Here is a 19,199-nt window from a genome sequence, read left to right as displayed (position 1 = left end):
AAAAGGGATGAAACATGGTGAGGTAATTGGATTGGTTTATTGACGCGAAATATAACTTTAGAAAAAACTTTATAAAATGGTTGTGACACCTACCATATTAAGTAGAAAATGAAAAAGTTCTGCAGGGCAAAATATAAATCCCTTAAAATCTTGACAGGTATTACATATATAAATAAATTAGCGGTATCCAACAGATGATGTTCTGGGTCACCCTGGTCCACATTTTGATCGATATCTGGAAAACGCATTCACATATACAACTACCACCACTCCCTTTTAAAACTCTCATTAGTACCTTTAATTTGATACCCATATCGTAAAAACAAAGTCTAGAGTCACCCCTGGTCCACCTTTATTGCGATACCTCGAAAAGGCGTCCACCTATAGAACTAAGGCCCCGTCCCTTTTAAAATACTCATTAACACCTTTCGTTTGATACCCATATTGCACAAACGAATTCTAGAGTCACCCCTGGTCCACCTTTATGGCGGTATCTCGAAACGGCGTCCACCTGTGGAACTAAGGATTACTCCCTTTTAAAATACTCGTTAACACCTTTCATTTGATACCCATATTGTACAAACAAATTCTAGGGTCACACCTGCTCCACCTTTATGGAGATATCTCGAAACGGTGTCCACCTATGGAACTAAGGATTACTCCCTTTTAAAATACTCATTAACACCTTTCTTTTGATACCCATATTGTACAACCAAATTCTAGGGTCACCCCTGGTCCACCTTTAAGGCGATGTCTCGAAACGGCGTCCACCTATGGAACTAAGGATTACTCGCTTTTAAAATACTCATTAACACCTTTAATTTGATACCCATATCGTACAAACGCATTCCAGAGTCACCCCTGGTTCACCTTTATGGCGATATCTCGAAAAGGCGACCACCTTCACAACAACCACCACTCCCTTTTAAAACCCTCATTAATACCTTTAATTTGATACCCATATCGTACAAACGCATTCCAGAGTCACCCCTGGTCCACCTTTATGGCGATATCTCGAAAAGGCGACCACCTTCACAACAACCACCACTCCCTTTTAAAACCCTCATTAATTCCTTTAATTTGATACCCATATCGTACAAACGCATTCTAGAGTCAACCCTGATCCTACCTTTATGGCTATATCCCTAAATGGCGTCCACCCATAGAACTATGGCTCACTCCCTCATAACATACTCTTTAATGACTTTCATTTGTTACACATGTCATACAAACACATTCCAGGGTTTCCCTCGGTTCATTTTCCTACATGGTTATTTTCCCTTATGTTGTCACCATAGCTCTCAACTGAGTATGTAATGTTCGGTTACACCCGAACTTAACCTTCCTTACTTGTTGATTTATGACTACTAATATTTGTAAAATTGATTTTATCAGAAGTGGGCGGTGCCACGCCCATTTAAATTTTTTTTTTCAAATTTGTATCAAAAGTCTCAATATCAGTTCACACGTCAAATTTCAACGTTGTAGGTGTATTATTTACTAAATAATCAGGTTTCTTGTGTTTTCCAAAATGTTATATATATAAAAAGTGGGTGTGGTTATCATCCGATTTCGCTCATTTTCAACACCGATCTATTCTGTGTCCAGATAAGCTCGTATACCAAATTTGGTGAAGATATCTCAATATTTACTCAAGTTATCGTGTTACCGGACAGACGGACGAACGGACGGACATGGCTCAATCAAATTTTTTTTTCGATACTGATGATTTTGATATATGGAAGTCTAAATCTATCTCGATTCCTTTATACCTGTACAACCAACCGTTATCCAATCAAAGTTGTAATACCCTGTGTACAAGTACAGCTTGGTATAAAAAGAAAGTCGAAGACAAAAATTGCAAAGCGTCTGCCCAACAAGATGGGCCAATGTCCTGAAGCGGTATCCACTTACATTGAACTTCAGCCAGCAATTTTCTAAGCCTTTGAAGAGATAGCAGAAGGGAAAAACGACAAAACTTCAGCACAAGCTTCTCGGTTTCAAGCTGCTATTTCTAGCGTGCAATTCCAAACGTTGCTGTTGTTTTTGTAGCGATAAGGACACACCCCCAAGGCCTTGGGAAGTGTTATCGATGTTAATGGTCCTTTGCCGAATGCAGATCCGGTACGTTCCGGTAACAAGCACAATAAAGGTACCAGCCCGATCATCTCGGCAACGATTTGTTATGACGACATGAAGCCTTCTAGGTCATACCGCCCTCCCACCCCCTTGAATCATCAGGAGTTCGGGGTCGCCAGAGCCTCGGCTGTTAATGAAACAGGATTCGCAATGGGTAGATGAGGTTGACAATTGGGTTGGATAAGCTATATAATGCGCTAGCAACCCCTTGAGAGAGTTGCGCTACACAAGAAACCACACATCAGTAAACATCATTTAAATAGATGCAACGTTGATATTGAGAGCGTCGAAGATTATTATAGAATCGCATTCTATATTCCATTCCTTGATGCATTCATAACTCATATCAAGAGCCGTTACGTGACACACCAACTAATTTTCGAAAATTTCGGTGTTTTGTTACCCAAAAATTAATACAATGCTGAAAAATGCAATAAACTGCATGCATTTTATGAAAATGTTGTGAATTGTTCCAAAACCGAGTTTGCAATGGAAGTCAAAATGTGGACACGGCGAGTTGATGGTCAGAATTTTAAAAACGTGTGTGTTCAAGTGCATCAAGTAGTGGGTACAATTTTGATGATTACCTACAAAGTTTGTATGCTAAATAAATAAAAAAAAGGTTAAAGTCATACTTGCGGAGTACAATCAGTCAAAAACGTTCGAATGGACTCGCTTCATTGAATATACATATTGATATACCATTTTCTGTAAACGAAGTACTAGAAGAGTTTTTCAAAAACCCTAGGCGATTGTTGGGTAATAGTTATGGGAAAAATTAGTTTCTTTATGCTGTATGTGTTTAATGCTTAAATATACAGCCATATTTTACTGACCGATTTTGGCTAGGAACCAATTTTCATGTCATAAAAAAGGTACGAAAAAGACCTCACACCTACACCATCTTCTTCAATTTTGTAATTAATTATTAATTTGAACCCGAAACCCAGAATCCTTTTTTTTATTTGATTGACAAAACGGTCTGGACTAATCCTAAGGAAGAAAGAGTTATGGCAAAAAACAACAAGAAATGCATTCCGTAGGAGCAATCGCTCGATATGCGGTATTGAAAACAGGCGTTTAATCTCAGCAAACACTCTTTAAATGAAAATCAAACTAAAATAGTGAAAATTGTTGAGTGCGTGTTTAAGCATACGCTCCGTAGAAAGTCTCGACCTGTACGTCAGCTACTATTTCGACATTTCTATTCCTGCAGGAATTTTCCAGTCTTGATCCCTCCATCTAAAGCCCCTTGAACTCACACTGATCTGCCTTACGTTTTGCCTTCTTAATAGGCGTATCTCTTCCTTCTTCGCGTCGCGATACCTCTCCAATATGCCGCGTGTTGCCGGCCCGTACGCAGCGTGGCCCTACAGGCAGCGTCTTTTTTTTATGATGACGTTTCTTATCGTAACAGTTGTTTTTGAGGGCTCGCTGGAAAGCTGTGGTGACAGCAGCGGCTGTACGTACTCAGAGAGAAATATGTCTCCACTGGTCGGCTACATCATCAGGTCTAGATAGCTCTCGGAGTGGAGGTGTGAGAGCCGAGTAGAGTAATCATCAGCTGAATGCTTCGTGAGCAAATTTTGAACGGCAAACTTTCCATATGTCACAGCACGCACTTTCGATATTTTGACCTCGTAAAGTACAGGATGCTTACACTTTGCCTACCACGTGATCGATCAGGAAACAACCAAGTACCTTGGTGTATCTTTTTTCCTGGAACTTTGTACTGCAAATTATCATATTTCGAGCCGCGGAGAAGTCAATCAGCCTCTGTCGATTGGAAGATGTTACATCGTGGAGGAAAATTTTTCCGACTGTAGGACCAAAGACCCCTTCCTTGTCCACCCTGGCATGATTAAAATACCATGGTGGGGGCAGTTATCGTATCGTTTTTTTTCGTTTCTAAAAGAAGGCGTCTTTATCTTCGTCATATGCATCATCCATTGGTGCGTTAGCGCATATAAACGAAAGTACCTGGGCGACCGAGCTTTGCTCGGCAATCTTCGAGTATGCCGCATAACATACTTTGTTCTACATGTCATCATTAATCAAACTCTACTTTTTTATATATACACATATTATATATTTTTACTTACCAATATTTGATTTTCCCTAAAAATAGATTTCAAACATATCAAACACTAACCGCAAAATGAACTGGAGTGAAAAATTTGAAATGGGTAATTCCAGCCTATAGTATAAGGGATCGTTATGAAAATTAGTGAAATCGAGAACTAAGTAATTTAGGTCGAGTATCTTCATGCGCCGAATTATTAATTTCAAAAATTTTTTTAGTTGTACACTATGAAAGTCTCACAATTTTATTACATTCCAAAAACTTGTAAATTTCACGAATGACAACTATCAGTTATGACAAATATCAGTTAGTTTAATTAAATGTCAACTTACTTCCCTAAGCGCCATCTGTTGGTAAGTAGTTAAATGGTTGGATGTCGTTTTCAAATTGAACATATGCCTCTAGCGTTCAACGGTAGCAAATAAACACGGTGAGATTTCTTTTTGCTATGGTGAGAAATTTTTCTAATAGTAATCTGTGAGAAATTCCAATTATTCATTTCATATTTGCCAAAAATATGCATTTAAATATATTTTGCTAGAATTTGCCACGGTGCCTTGATATTGCATTTCAATTTTATTAGCGTGTGTGAAATTAAGATAATTAAGTCGAATCATGTGTAAGATTTTTTTACGAAGATTTTTAACTTTAATGTTCTCCTTTAAAGCTTTAATAGAATATGAGTAAGTATAGTACTATTTCGTCTAACTACCCCAACCCTAAATGGCAACACTACTCAAAAATGTCCCTATTGTAATGCGGAGTGATTAACCTTTCGTTTTTTTTCAATTTCGAATAGGTAGCAACCTTCTGAAACATTCTGAGTGGCAACACCTAGGTAGAAAGTCTTGGAAGGTGATACATTATCTCTGTGCCAAATTTCATTTAAATCGGTTGAGTCGTTGCCGAGATCGTCCGGCTATACAAACATACAAATATACAAGAATTGCTCGTTTAAAGTTATAAGATATTGAAAACCTTCGCATAGATGCGGGTCGTGGCGAGGCGGTCGTTCACAGTGGTGAACCACAGCACTTGACGGATAAATCTTTTTCCCACCGCAAAACCAAAACCATGGCTTCGTATCGCAGTTTTCTTCTTATTCATTTTGCATAACATCGTCTATCCTAGTTCGGTTAGTACAAGCGCATGCCTTCAAATTATTTTATTTAAAATTATAGTCCGTTAAGCTTTTGTTCTGGTCATTATCAGAAATAAGGTTCTCACTCGATGCTTATTATTTTGCTTTCTTGCCAGGTCCCAAGTCTAGCGCACATCCCAGAAGCGGGATTTGGATTTTAGTTATCTTTTGCGACAAACATACACACTGCGGGTAATTCTAAGCCACCATAGTCCGATGTAGGTTTTAATGGCTATATTAAACTGGATGGCAAGAAATAAAAAACAATTGCCCTCCTTAAAAACTTGTTTTTGATAGCTGCAAATAGTGAAAAATGTTTTTTTTTAACGCTTGTTAAGCGAAATTCGATTTCTGCAACAAAACTCATAGCTCTTACGATCCCTGGTTCAAAGACCTCCTCACTATGTGCTTCAAATACGAGGGCGGTACTTTCCAACCTTTTTCGACCCGTTTAACCGTTATCTTAAAGCCTCTATTTATAATTGAAACAAGATTGCGGGTAAGTAAAGGAGACAACATACAGTTAGCCACACCAACAACGATGTAAACGATAATAACATCAAATTAATTTATTGTTTGCGACAATATACTTTGTTAGTTGTATTTTATAATTCCTTAAATTTTACCCACCATTTGCAGAATGGAAAGATTTCAACATATTTTTGGCACGTCTCAAATATTTTTGCTCGATTCTCTCATGGAACGTTCATAACTTGAACCTTTTGAACCGGTTTACCGTCAATAGATATCGGAAACCGCAAATGTATATCAGCCATACTAGAATCGAAGAAGAATAAATAATACAACGATAACATAAAACCGAGACCACTTATACCACCGAGGTAAAGAAACAGCGATATCCAACGAAAAAGTTTTGAATCAAAAAAATTTGCTTTTTCAATAGTCACCTCTACATCATCGTTATCTTCCGCTGAACTTTGCGCAGGAATGCTCGCCATTGCGCCGACTAATCAAATAATATTTTGCACAAATTTTTTATACGAAAAGCTAGTTTTTTGCAATAATTAAACATTAATCAATATAATAACTTATGACATTAAATTTACATCAAACCGTATTATATCTTCTTCTTCTCATTTGTAGGCACCCGAAGATATGGCAGACCACTTGAGATTGCACACACCTTCGATGAAGCCATCGCGCTGACGCTTGTCGGTCGTTTTCATTATAAGCTACTACTAATTGCCGGCCTCTGCTTTATGTCTGTCATGGCTGAAACGATGGGCATTAGTATGGTTATGCCAAATATTAAATGTGATTTGAATGCAAGCCAAGCTGAGCAGGGCATACTCGCGTCTGCGGGTTTCTTTGGTATATTGATTAGTTCCCATTTGATGGGCTTTTTTGCGGATACATGGGGACGTGTGCGCTTATTGCGCTATTCATTGATATTCGTCATTTGTGCGACGTTTATATCAGGATTTTCTGTTGCTGTTTACGTTTCGTTTTCTAAACGGTTTCTTCATCTCTGGCTGTCAAGCGTGTGTTTTCACTTTGTGTGGCGAGTTTCATAGCAATAAATCGCGTGCACGTTATATAACGCTACTGTCCATCTTTATGCCATTAGCGTTGATTTATTTACCAGGTAAGTGTCAAATATGGACATTTAGATATTAAGAACGGATTGCAAATAATTTTTATTGGTCAAGCTTTAAACTGATATAATCATACGGTAAGGGTAATGCCACTTACAGAAGAAGTACACCAATGCGTTCCTCATTACACATTACATAAAGTTCCACAGCAAAAATCAAAAATTACTTTTCATACACTTTTTTGTTTTGCTCTGTAAGTAACACTTATTTTTTGAATTTTTTATTTCTCTCGAAAAATAACAGTAATTTTGTTTTAAATATTTTATATCTCGCGGGGAGTAATAGTTTTTTTTTGAATTATTTATTTCTCTCGGAATTTAACAAAACAATTTTTACAAGCAAACCTAATAAAACCGCACTGCGTTTTTTTAGCGCACGCAAACAACCCGCGTCTTTTGCTCTAACCCAAATAAACATGCGTTGCGACAATATAAAGCATGTGTGCAAACGTCAAATCTAAATGCCACGCAGAACAAAAATTGGAAATCGAGGTAGGTTTTCACGCAGCAAATTCAATTTGGGTTGCTCTCATACAAGTTGTATGTGCATGAGAAATTTTTGACAGAAAATGACTTGCGTGCGTTTATATTAGGTTGGCTTGTTATAGTTTTTTTATAGCGCTTGGAAAGTAACAGCTATATTTTGTTTCTCTCATAAAGTAACATTTATTTTTTGAATTTTAAAGTTACAGTTATTTTCTAATTTTGTAATTCTTTTGGATAATAGCAGTTATTTTTAGAGTTTATTATTTCGTTCGGAAAGTAACAGTTATCTTTTGACTCGTTTATATCTCTCTAAAGATAACAGTTATTTTTGCAGTTTTTTATTTCACTCCGGAAATAACAGGTAGTTTGTAGCCTTTTATTAGGCTCGGTAAGTATCAGTTCTTTTTTGAATTTTATATTCCCCTCGAAAATAGCGCAACGTCAACTTATCTCTCGATCTTTTTCTTATTCACACGGTATTATAAATTTGATTGGATAACGGTTGCACGTAATGGCACACGTCGACATAGAAATAGACTTTCTTATTTCAAATCGATCAGAATCGAAAGGATTTCCAGTGGGCCATGCACTTTTGTCCGTCCGCTTGCCTAACCGTCCATGATCATTCGAGTATAAATTGAGATATCTTAACGAATTTTGGTGAATATTCAGAATAGACAATCACCACGTCCATCTTTTCGATATTGAAAGTTTCGACAAATGCAATAATTAATAACCACAGACCGATAAGTTGATGAACCTTGATTAGTGGGTTGACTTTATGACGCTAAATAAAAATGTTTAACAATATTTTTAGGACCGTAACTTTGAGAGCACTCGACTGTTTATATAAGACCGGTTTCACCCGAACTTAAACTTCCTTACTTAACTTTCGTTTTATAGACTATCGAAACCTAAAAATAACTTTTTTTTTGCGAAATAAAAAATTTAACAAATTATTATTAAACATCTTTTTTAAAATCTTAAATATTATAACTGTAAAAGCTTGAGTGCCCAGATGTTCGTCTTTGTAAATCAACCAACTTGGAACGGCGGTTCAGGATTTAAATGAAATTTTCCACGTTGATAGCCAATAGGCTGGAATGGTATGTTGATTTGTTTTTTTGTATGTTTTTATAATATTTTGGTCGTTTTGGCACTAAATCACGCCAGAACGAATGAACAGATTTGGAAGGATCGCCCTAAGCTAAGATGTATGTAAAAATTTTAGCCTTAATGATTTTCGAAAAGATGTAATTTTTCTCTTAACTTACTTACAGAATAATTTCGGGATCATTCTGGGCATACCTTCGGAATATTTCGAGGCTTTTTTTCGGAGGATTACTTCACGGCTTCTTTTGCATTCGTTTTAGGAATTTTTCTGGATTATTTCGGGTTTATGTGGACCATTTCGGTACTGTGTTCGCAATAATTTTGGGATTACTTCTAGATTACTTTAAAATAATTTCGGGACAGTGTTCGAAATCATTTCGGGACTTTTTCTAAATATATTACTTTGGGACTATTTAGGAAGCGTCTTGGGATTGTTTTAGGGGCCCTTGCGAAACTTTTTCTAGATTATTTGGTCTATACCGGCACCGGTCTGGTCCAGCTCTTCTCGGAGCTGTTTTGGATCAGTTTTGTGGTTATTTTCGTAACAACATCGCGCCGTTTATTTCGTTACTATCTCCGGATCATTTTGGAGGCTGCTCGGGAATCATATCTGAAGGATTGCTACCTGATATCTTTGAACTTTCGTCGGCTCATTTCGAGATTGTTTCCGAAACTATTTAAAGACCATTTATTATCGTTTTGTAAAACAGCGTTCCAGGGGAATGCTGGGCTCTAACGTGTTACAAAAACAGCATATCTTTCCTTCTGTGGATGAAAACGGGTTTATTTCCGCGATTGTATGCGTTATAATTTCCGGATGTTGTCGGCACTATTTCAAGATCATTTTCTGAACCATGTCGCAACTGTTTCCAGGATAATATCGGGATATATCAATATAATTATATGCTGTATTTTCTTTGTGTGGACTGGACCGCTGGTATAGGTTAGTGATAAATAAATGCGTTATTATCCCTGATAGGGATAATTTTAAAAGGGACAATAAAAAGCGCTATCGGAAACAACTTACTTGGACTATGGGGTGCATGATTCCTTCTGATGTGATTCGCAAACGTTTTTATCTATACAAATTTTTGTAATATCAATGACGAGTGAGGTTTAAATATGTATATGCATTAGGGTGCACTCAGAGAAAAATGCCGTTCTAAAATCCGGCATCACCGGACTCAATTCAAGCTTTTCATGTTCTTACTTTTTTGTTCTTGAAAAACGAACGACCTGTTCTCAAAACAACAACATTGTTCTCGAACTGACAACCATTTTCTTGAAAAGAGAACGGCTGGTCTTAAAATATGAACAAATATTCTATTAATGAGAACGATGATCTTAAATTAAGTACAATGTTCTTTAATTAAGTTCAAGAAAAGATAAACGATACAATTCGTGTGCACTACAATGTTAAATAAAACATTTGGCACAAGCTATTAAGCAGTTGTACTGGTCCAGCAGCTATAATGTTGCGCTTGGAATCGTATGGCGCGAGTTCGATCACCGACAAACTCTAAAGTTTTTTAAAACAATTTTTTTTTATTTCTCTTTTTTTAACTCTTATTTTTCGTCCAGTTCCATTCACATATGCACAGGTAATTCTCAAACTTATCATGAAATGTTTTAAGTATATATTCAGATTGCATCATCAAATAAGAAAAATTTCTCGATAAGAGAAATATATGAAAAAATGCATAATATGCGTTTTTTCAAACCTTTTGGATTTTAATAATGGTTTTTTTGTTATTAATATTTTTTATTAATGACAAAAAAATTATTTATTAATAAAAACTAAATAAATAAATGGGTAATAATTAAAAAATTACCTTCCTCCCACCAATGATCAAGCACATACCGTTCTTGAATTGGGACCGAAAACTGTTAAATCGACCAAAAATCGTTCTCGAAGCATGCGAACGATAAATCTTAAATCAAGCACAAGTAGTGTTTGAAATGAGCACAGAAGGTTCGCACATCAATACTAGACTGGTCATAAAATACGAACGGTGTACTTGGAAAAACTGTTCTTAAAACAAGCCCATCGGTCACGAGTTAAGAAAAAACGTACTTAACTGACTTTTGTAAACGGATGTTCTTAATTTTGAACTTGTTTCGTTCGTTTTAGAACGATTTTTTCTCTGAGTATGGGTCGATTTGTATACCCTGTCCGCCCCAAAAATGTCCGCTAAAAACGTTGGCTATAACAGTTTTTTGAAAAGAAAAAAATATATATATTTTTTTTTCATGAAAATTTTACAATGAAGTGAACATTTTTTTAGTAGGTCATGAAAAAAACCTTAAAAATGGTTTGGACCCAGACAGTGCCAATGTTTTACAAAGAACGTGTTCTGCATACGCTTAATATTTGTTTTTGCTTGTTTGCGATTTTTGCAATTGCTCAGGGAACAGTTATGTGGTAAGTATTTACAAGTTACTAATAATGATGCACGAAATACTTTTAATTTGTACAGTGAATTTTAGTCCATGTACAAATCGAAATAGATACGGATTTTGATTGAGGCATGTTCGTCCGTAATTGAGATATCTTTAAAAAATTTGCTACACTGGCTTGCCTGTACCAATATATGGGTAGTCATTGAAGCTGTGCGAAATCGGACGATGAAATCCCACTTTTTCGATTTCGAAAATTTCCAAAATAAAACAAATCCAATAATTCATTGTAATTTTTTTTTTGTAAAATTAAAAGGTTTTCATATATCTTATGTATGTATATTAACACTGGGTATAAATTAATCAAACCTTTGAGGACCTCGCTCACATATATATTCTTTTTTATAACCAGCTGTGCTTGCACACATGGTATTATAACTTTCGTAACGGGAAACGGTTGGTTGTATAGGTACAAAGGAATCCAGATAGATATAGACTTCCATATAACAAAGTCATTCATCAGCATCGAAAAAAATTTGTTTAATCCATGTCCACATTTGACGCATTATTAGTAACTTAAGATTTCATTCAAAAATTATAATAGTTTTTTGCTGCCATGAAAGACTTTTTTATGTCGTTTAGCAGTTCTAAGCTCTAAGGCCCACTTTCAGAACGGCATGTTATCTATTTAACTCAGAGTCAACTTGACTCATAAATTAAACTCATACATTTTTGACAAGTTTTTAAAATTAACTCTGAGAATAACTTGCCATTCCGCAAGGTGGCCTAAGGCCGGGCACTTCAGTGCAAGTTATAACTTAAGTTAAAGTTGACTAGATTTTATCCTTGCCCTCTTTGGTCGATAACGCACAATTTCCTTGCTCATCTCAGTTTAATCAGCCAAAATGGCAAGGTTAAATTCTAATCGACTCAGTCAAATTTAACTATTGTTGTTGTTGTATTAGCGATAAAGACATTCCTCGAAGGTTTTGGAAAGTTTTATCGATGTTGATGGTCCTTTGCCGGATACAGATCCGGCACGTTCCGGTAACAAAGCACCATAGAGGTACTAGGCCGACCATCTCGGGAAAGATTAATATGACCACATTAAACCTTCTAGGCCATACCTATGTAAATTGTGTATTAAAAACACTTAACACTTTCGATTTTTTTTTGTATATATGTAGGTATCCTACAATATTGAATGATATAATCGCTAAGAGAGAGCAAGGACTTAGTCTATGTAACGTAGTTAGCGGCATTGTTAAAGGATCTCAAAAAGACAACGATTGCAGTGGTGATGTGGATACGTCAATTTTCTACGTACTTACGTGTTCTTCATTGGGGTTTACTGTAATTTACCTCATATTTGCCTACACCATTGACATTCTTGGCAAAGTTAATATTTTAAGTAAGTTTTGATTATATTATTATTAGTAATATTTATTGTTTAATTCATACAAGTATGGGCGCTTTCAGTAAAAACAACTATTGTTGAGTGATAACTTTCCGAATGCACCGTATAGTATTTTTGATCCACTCAACAGTTAAGAATTTACGACGGCGTATTTGCTCGGCTGACTGGCAGTTTTTGAACTTTAAGTTGTTTAGGAATACAATTTTTCCTTTTAATATTATAATGAAGTGTGGAAAATATGTAATTTATGAAGTTCCTTTCCTAAAATTTTAAGGAAATTTTTTTCTTTACGCAGGTGGCGGCCACTGTGGTGTGATGGTAGCGTGCTCCGCCATCCACAACGAAGATTCTGGGTTTAATCCCCGGGAAAAAAACATCAAAATTTAGAAAAAAGTTTTTTCAATTAGAAGAAAATTTTTCGAAGCGGGATCGCCGCTCGGCAGTGTTTAGCAAACACTCCGAGTGTATTTCTGCCATGAAAAGCTCTCAGTGAAAACTCATCTGCCTTGCAGATGCCGTTCGGAGTCGGCATAAAACAATGAGGTTCCGTCCCTCCAATTTGTAGGAACTACGCAAATTGGAAGAGAAGCTCGGCCTGAGTAGGGAATTCAGGGACATGCCGCGGATTTCTATGAAATGTCCCGCCGTCCCGGAAATGCATTTTGACGAAGATAAACTGTATAGAGAGATGCGAAATTTCCATATGGTTCATATCAATATGTAACTTTTGCAGCTCAGTAGACGCATACTGCATAGCACACATATGTAGATGTCGTTAGTTTACTAAAGTAAGCACATGAGTAAAGGCAGTCTATACACTGATTAACTCTAAGTTTAGTGTTTTCTTTACCAAATTCGCAATGTACGGACAAAAGGAATTTTTCCATGTGGAAAATATGACGCACATTCTGGCCGTGCAACTTAATTTTGCAAAATTGACGTGCAATGATATTTTTCGACATTTGTCAGCCCCTAATGAATGTTAAACTTTTGAAACAAATTGCTATTCAACTGAACTTTAAATTTGATTAGAATATGTCTGAAAATTTTAATGAAGCTACATATATATCGTGTGTATGTTTCTCATGACTATAGGATAATGCGAGAAATCTTTACTGAATATTATAATTTATAATGGAAAAACTACATTAATTGAGGATAGTAACATGAATGTGTGAATCGTCTATTATTTTATTATTTTGCTTAAAAACAAGCCATGTGCCTCTTTACCCCTCCTCCCTCACCCACATATTCGATATTCCCCTTCCCTTCTTCGGGAGTGGAAGGGAGGGCGATTTGAATAAGGCGTCCCGGATTGGCGTCCGGACGATCTGGTCACCTTATTCCTAGGTACACGAGTATTGTCAAAATGGATATCTGTGTACATTTATGTGCATGTGCTATGGTGGTTTTTACTGATCGATTTGTGTGGCTGACTGAGGCAGGTAAAAATCAGTAATTTTAGTCGTTTGACCTTCTTTGTGAGTTTTTTGTTTTGGTGCGTTTATTGTACCTATGTGATTACTTTGTTTCTTGTAAACAAGTTTTAAAGGCTCAAGTATTATGTGAGAAATTGTGTTTATCTGTTCGTTTATTATTCCACCGTCGAATGAACAATCACAAAACAAAATCCCTAATATATTAATAAGGTAGGTCAGAATTTTGTGTATTTGATGTTGAAACGTTGCTATAGCAAATGAAAGCTGCGGATCGTGAACAACCTTTTCCATTTTCGATTTTTTCTTTGCACAAAATCCCGAACTCCCTTAATATCTTTCCTTCATTTCAGTTGTTTTTTCTTTTTTTAAATAAAAAAATTTATAGTTTATTTAATGATTTGGGAAAAATTTAAACAACGTGACATCAGGACGGACAAGGCGACAGCTGTTTCGATTCTACCTTGTAAATCTCTTCAGAGCCTTTTCTCCCGGGAGTGGGATTTTAACCCGCACTCCTACGAGGGTTGAAGTGTTACAAACGCATTCAGCCACGTCATGCCTTAGTTGTTGTGAACCTTATCCCAATTGCCTTCTTTGCATATTTTTTGTATAATTTATATTTAAAACAATTTTTAAGGATTTTTGGAAATTTAATATTTAGTGAGTTTAAAAAGTCAAGAAAAATATTAATAAAAATATGACATAAGTTGCTGCATAGTGCTGCCAAGTTAATAAAACTGAACGAGTGTCTTCAAAGCAATCGAGTGGTAGAAAAACTAGCATAGCTGCAGGCAAAACTGCTGCTTCTGGTATTAAAACTCTATTCAAAAGATAACCGGACTGTTTACTACTGTGACACATGTTTTCACACATTCCCTACTCGTATGATTATACTATATCTCATCATTGTGTTATTTAGTTAGTTTTGTGTCTCTTGAATTATCCAAAGCCAATACTAAATTGACAAACGTTATGGGTGACTATTCTGTTTTTACAGGCTATTATCAAGATTATGGCTTCAAAATAAATAAGGTGATGTTATTTTTCAATAACAGATATGGGAGGTTTGCGACACTAACAACGGGCACGGGTTTGAACATCTGTACATTTGTATATCATATCATCAATATAATCGTACTTCAGTAGATGACATATTCAGTTATCTTAAACGTATTACAGTTAGATTTCGTATCATATTGATCGATTTATTGAATCCGAAACTACCCACCTTGAAATTTATTATACATACATATGTTGTATTAATATCTGTTACGCTCACCGTGGTGGTGGTAGCGTTCTTCCTCTACTACACCGAGGAGAGTCGCCCCTCGGCAGTGATTTGGCAAACACTCCGAGTATATTTCTGCCATGAAAAGCTTCTCAGTGAAAATCCATCTGCTTTGCTGATGCCGTTCGGAGTGAGCATAAAAACATGTAGGACTCGTATCGCTAATTGGAAGAAAAAATTAAAAGGAGCTTGACGTCAATTGGAAGAAAAGCTCGACCTAAAACCTCTTTGGAGGTTGTCGTGCCTTGCATTTGTTTAATCTTTTAATATCTGATAAAAATATTAGGCTTCTAATAATTTTAAAAAGCTTTATAAGAACAAAATTTTAGGATATGTTAAACAAATAATGGAAGCACGAATAATTGGCTTAACTTCGATAATAAACTTAGAAAAAGGTTGTTATTTGGTTTGAGAACTGTGCCCTTCTTTTGAAATACGGTTTCTGTACGGAACATGTTACTGCTCGGGCCATATATGTAATACTCCTATATTGCTACTATAGGCCGGATACACTCACAAACATCAAAGTGACGATATATTGCTGTTTAAATGTTTTTGTATCTAAATTTAAATTTTTTCTTGTCACACTCCTGCTGCTACAATCACTAACATTTTGTAGGCTGTCTTGTTTTTATTTCGAATTCAAAACTCCGTGCGAGCATTTTCTATAAGCGATATGGGAGTATTACATACTGTGACGAATATTAGCAACACTAAGGGATATTATCATCTCTAAGCCGATGATAAGCAGTGACTTGTATGCACATCAATAAATCAATCATTATGTCTACACATATGTTACACGCAGCGGAGAAGAGACGCACATACAATTGCAGATATCTTATCTGAGATGCTCCCAAAAGTAGGCAATGATAATTGTGCTAGTATCACTCACACATACACGCGCATATGAGAAGCTATAAACGTAGCAATTTTATAGCTGATAACCAACTAGTAGATTCTAGAAATGGAAGCGCCTAGAAGTATACCAACGAGAAATCACAGAGTATAAAAGGCATCAACAGTAGAGGCACGAAAATCAGTTTGATTTAAGACGCTATCTGGCGAGCAATAGTAGTGTTATTGTGAAGTACTTTAATAAAGGCCATTTTGCATTATTGAAAAGTGGAGTTATTTATTCAACAGTTTAGAGATTCGAACGTTAGCAGAAGATTTGGAATAAGCGGAATTTCAGTAAATTCATTACAATACATATATGGCTCGGGCTTAATCATGGCTCAACTAAATGGTGGACTCATCTCATCAACTAATTTTATTTTCACTGGAGTAGGAATTGTCAAAAGGAGATGGCAAACTCATGAAACCAACACATTGACAACATTTCTTTCAACACACAAAAACTGCCAAGTTTTATGTTTTAATTCCATTCCATTCGCCTAACACCAACAATTTCACAATTTGACAATCTGGACAAATGTATGCTGTTGCTGTAGATATGAGCGAACCATATAGTTGAGCCATGGGCTTAATATATCTAAGAGGGGCACGTTCAGCATTTGAATTTATATATGCAGAGCAATAGAAGAAACGAGGCGTGTGTAAACTGGTAAATCTTATATGTATGTGACGAATAATTCTAACTTGCTGTCTTAAATATATTATTATTTTATAACTGCTCTTAAAAATATCTAACGCCTCATACGTATGCAATGGTGTTATGTACTAATACAATTAATATTATATAATTTTAGTAATTTGGATGCTGGTATGTTGCGCTGCTGCTGTGATCGTGCAATTTACATCTGAATTTGTAGCGTCTGTCATTCTCTTGACAATAATAGTGAGTGTTGGCAATTGTGGCGGCATTGTAGGAACAATTTCGATGGAATTTTTTCCTACAAATATCAATGCGATGGGTATGTGCTTTGTTATGATGATGGCTCGTTTGGGTGCTGTGGCCGGCTCAAACATTATTGGTTTGGTTCTGTTCGACAATTGTGACCTACTATTTTGGATTTTCGCTATTATTTTCGTATTGTTAGCCGCTCTCTCTTATAATCTGCCTCAAAGGAAAATCAAAAAAACAGTCACAAATAGCGGTACGAAATGAAAAGTGGAGAATGGGCGCACAATATTTTTAATATAAGTAGTTTTTTATAAATCTCCACGGTTACATAAATATTTTGTACAAATTGTAAAATATAAAGATCCTTAATTCACCATATTATTTGTAAGTGTTGCAGAACAACTTTCATTAAGTATTAATAAAATTGGTATTATAAACTGTATTTTTAATTTGCTGAAATTCCACCGAATGTGCTTGATTTTATTTTAAATCTTCATTATTGGTATGAAAAGGTATAGAACCTACTTTAATTTATGTGCATATGTTTTGGTAAATTTTTTAAGGCAAACAAATTTTTTTATAACAAATACATAAGTATGCATATTTCAAGTTCCTTACTTTTATAATATGTGGTCGTAATGGATGGCACCAAAAAGAATGTCACGTGCAGTCTCATCTAGGATGCCGGGGTCTGTGCACGTGACTTATAAGGTTCCAGGGACCTTTTAAGATATCTGTTAACATCCTTAAGTCAACCTATTCCAGACCAGTAATCGTCTCATATCGCTTTATATTATAACTTCCTAACCCGAGCCAACGTGGTCTGTTGTTAGTGTACCCCCACTACCATATCGAAACTTCTGAGTTCAAGAATAAGTTAGCCAGCAGTAGTCCTTTCGCTCTACTGAAATGAATCTCGCTTTTGTGTGCATTACATTGTTGATCTTCGCCATTTGAGGTATAATAGCACCTCCCTATAACTCAAAGAATTTCATCGGCCGCTTGATAACACCATCAGAACAAAAGTTCAGGTACTTGGGCTTATATGGTGAGGCAACCCGAAAATGAGCTTTTAACATGGGTCTTTCTCTTTATTCGTCGGAAGTATGTTCTTTTATGAGGGTATCTACACCAAAGATGCTGTTTTAGTAAAGGCTACGTTCTTAAAAAGGGTTCTTAAGCTATCCCTTCTTTTCTTGTCGTATTTCTTGCTTGTATGCAGTGACCTGCCTCGTATACTCAATGCCCAAGGCTTTGCAAAAGAGCTTTCACACATTTTCGGTCGTATGTGCGAGCTCTTAAGCCCACTCAGAGCCACTTGTCATGACAGTAAGAGTTAAAGACAGCTTAAGAGGAAGAACAAGGTTGTTTTTTAGCTAAAATAATAATACCAATGGTTAAGACAGGGCGCCAGCTTTCATCAATATCTGCTATACGCACTCTCTAAAAAATTTAAACGCAACAACATTCACCGTTTGACGGACACCACAATAACCGTTTGATGCAAGCTTGAGCGGCAGTTGTTGTACAGTTGTCATAGTGTCAGCCTAAGCACACAGCCAGCAAATCATTCCAACAAGAACAAAACTGGCTACCAAATATAGTAAATAGCTGCATCAGCGGTCATTGCACGCAACAGCCATCTTTGGTTATTCTAAAAGCAGCGCACGATCTCATCTGTAGAGTTTATCTTTTTACCCCTCTTTTACCAATCAATACGAATATAGCTAGCCAAAAGCTGAAGTAGTACTGTAGAAATGAAGAAATGTCACTTGCCTAGAATGCTAAACTTTTTTTATATTTTTTTTTTGCTGTTCGTCATAAATACGGTTGTCGTTGCAGTGTTAGCGAATGTATGCACTTAAATGGGCAAAAAGCATTCCAGCTAAAGTGCAGTTGCATATGAATGTGATGTGTGGCAATGTGATGATCGGTGACATATGTATTTACGCACATCCATACATTCATACCTACAGAAGTACATAAAATAGTAAGTACATTGGTTGATGATTACGCGTCGTTGACACATTCAAGTACTCGCTTTCTCTAATAACAACAACACTGCAGCGGGTTCTATTTTATTAGTAATACAAACCAATATGAACGATCACTTCACTTTACCTGTGAAAGATTCACCTTTGATTGAGTTTTGCTGAAGTGGATGGTTTGAAGAGATACGCACAAAGCTACCCTGCAGCGAAACGCCGAAACGGTCACAAAAATTAGTAGTTAACAACTAGAATTCGTTTAGTCCTACCAGCTTCTCTAAGTTAA

At 36.2% G+C, this 19,199-nt stretch overlaps 3 protein-coding genes across 3 annotated transcripts in view; 2 read left to right on the top strand and 1 right to left on the bottom strand.

The window, feature by feature from the left end:
* Nucleotides 1-6,134, bottom strand: part of inaF-D — a 162,011-nt gene extending 155,877 nt beyond the window's left edge. Inside the window, exon 1 of the mRNA XM_067782883.1 lies at nucleotides 5,994-6,134. Within this exon, the coding sequence (XP_067638984.1) occupies nucleotides 5,994-6,021 (28 nt within the window). The 5' untranslated portion in view covers nucleotides 6,022-6,134. The remainder of the gene's footprint in view (nucleotides 1-5,993) is intronic.
* Nucleotides 1-6,601, top strand: part of LOC137250309 (uncharacterized) — a 31,161-nt gene extending 24,560 nt beyond the window's left edge. The window contains exon 2 of the mRNA XM_067782885.1: nucleotides 6,468-6,601. The gene's annotated coding sequence lies outside the window, so the exon portion shown is untranslated. The remainder of the gene's footprint in view (nucleotides 1-6,467) is intronic.
* LOC137248673 (niacin transporter NiaP) lies at nucleotides 6,312-17,367 on the top strand. The gene is given in 7 exon segments (XM_067779575.1): nucleotides 6,312-6,348; nucleotides 6,468-6,813; nucleotides 6,815-6,969; nucleotides 9,952-9,992; nucleotides 10,866-10,999; nucleotides 12,162-12,385; nucleotides 16,831-17,367. Coding segments are annotated over 7 exon segments (1,296 nt in total). The 3' UTR covers nucleotides 17,190-17,367.
* The last annotated feature ends 1,832 nt before the right edge of the window (nucleotides 17,368-19,199 follow it).

This window comes from Eurosta solidaginis, chromosome 4 (genome assembly GCF_040869045.1).
Source record: "Eurosta solidaginis isolate ZX-2024a chromosome 4, ASM4086904v1, whole genome shotgun sequence".
Lineage (NCBI taxonomy): Eukaryota > Metazoa > Arthropoda > Insecta > Diptera > Tephritidae > Eurosta > Eurosta solidaginis.
The sequence above is the reverse complement of the archived record's forward strand: the minus strand, read 5'-3'. Positions and strand labels throughout refer to the sequence as shown.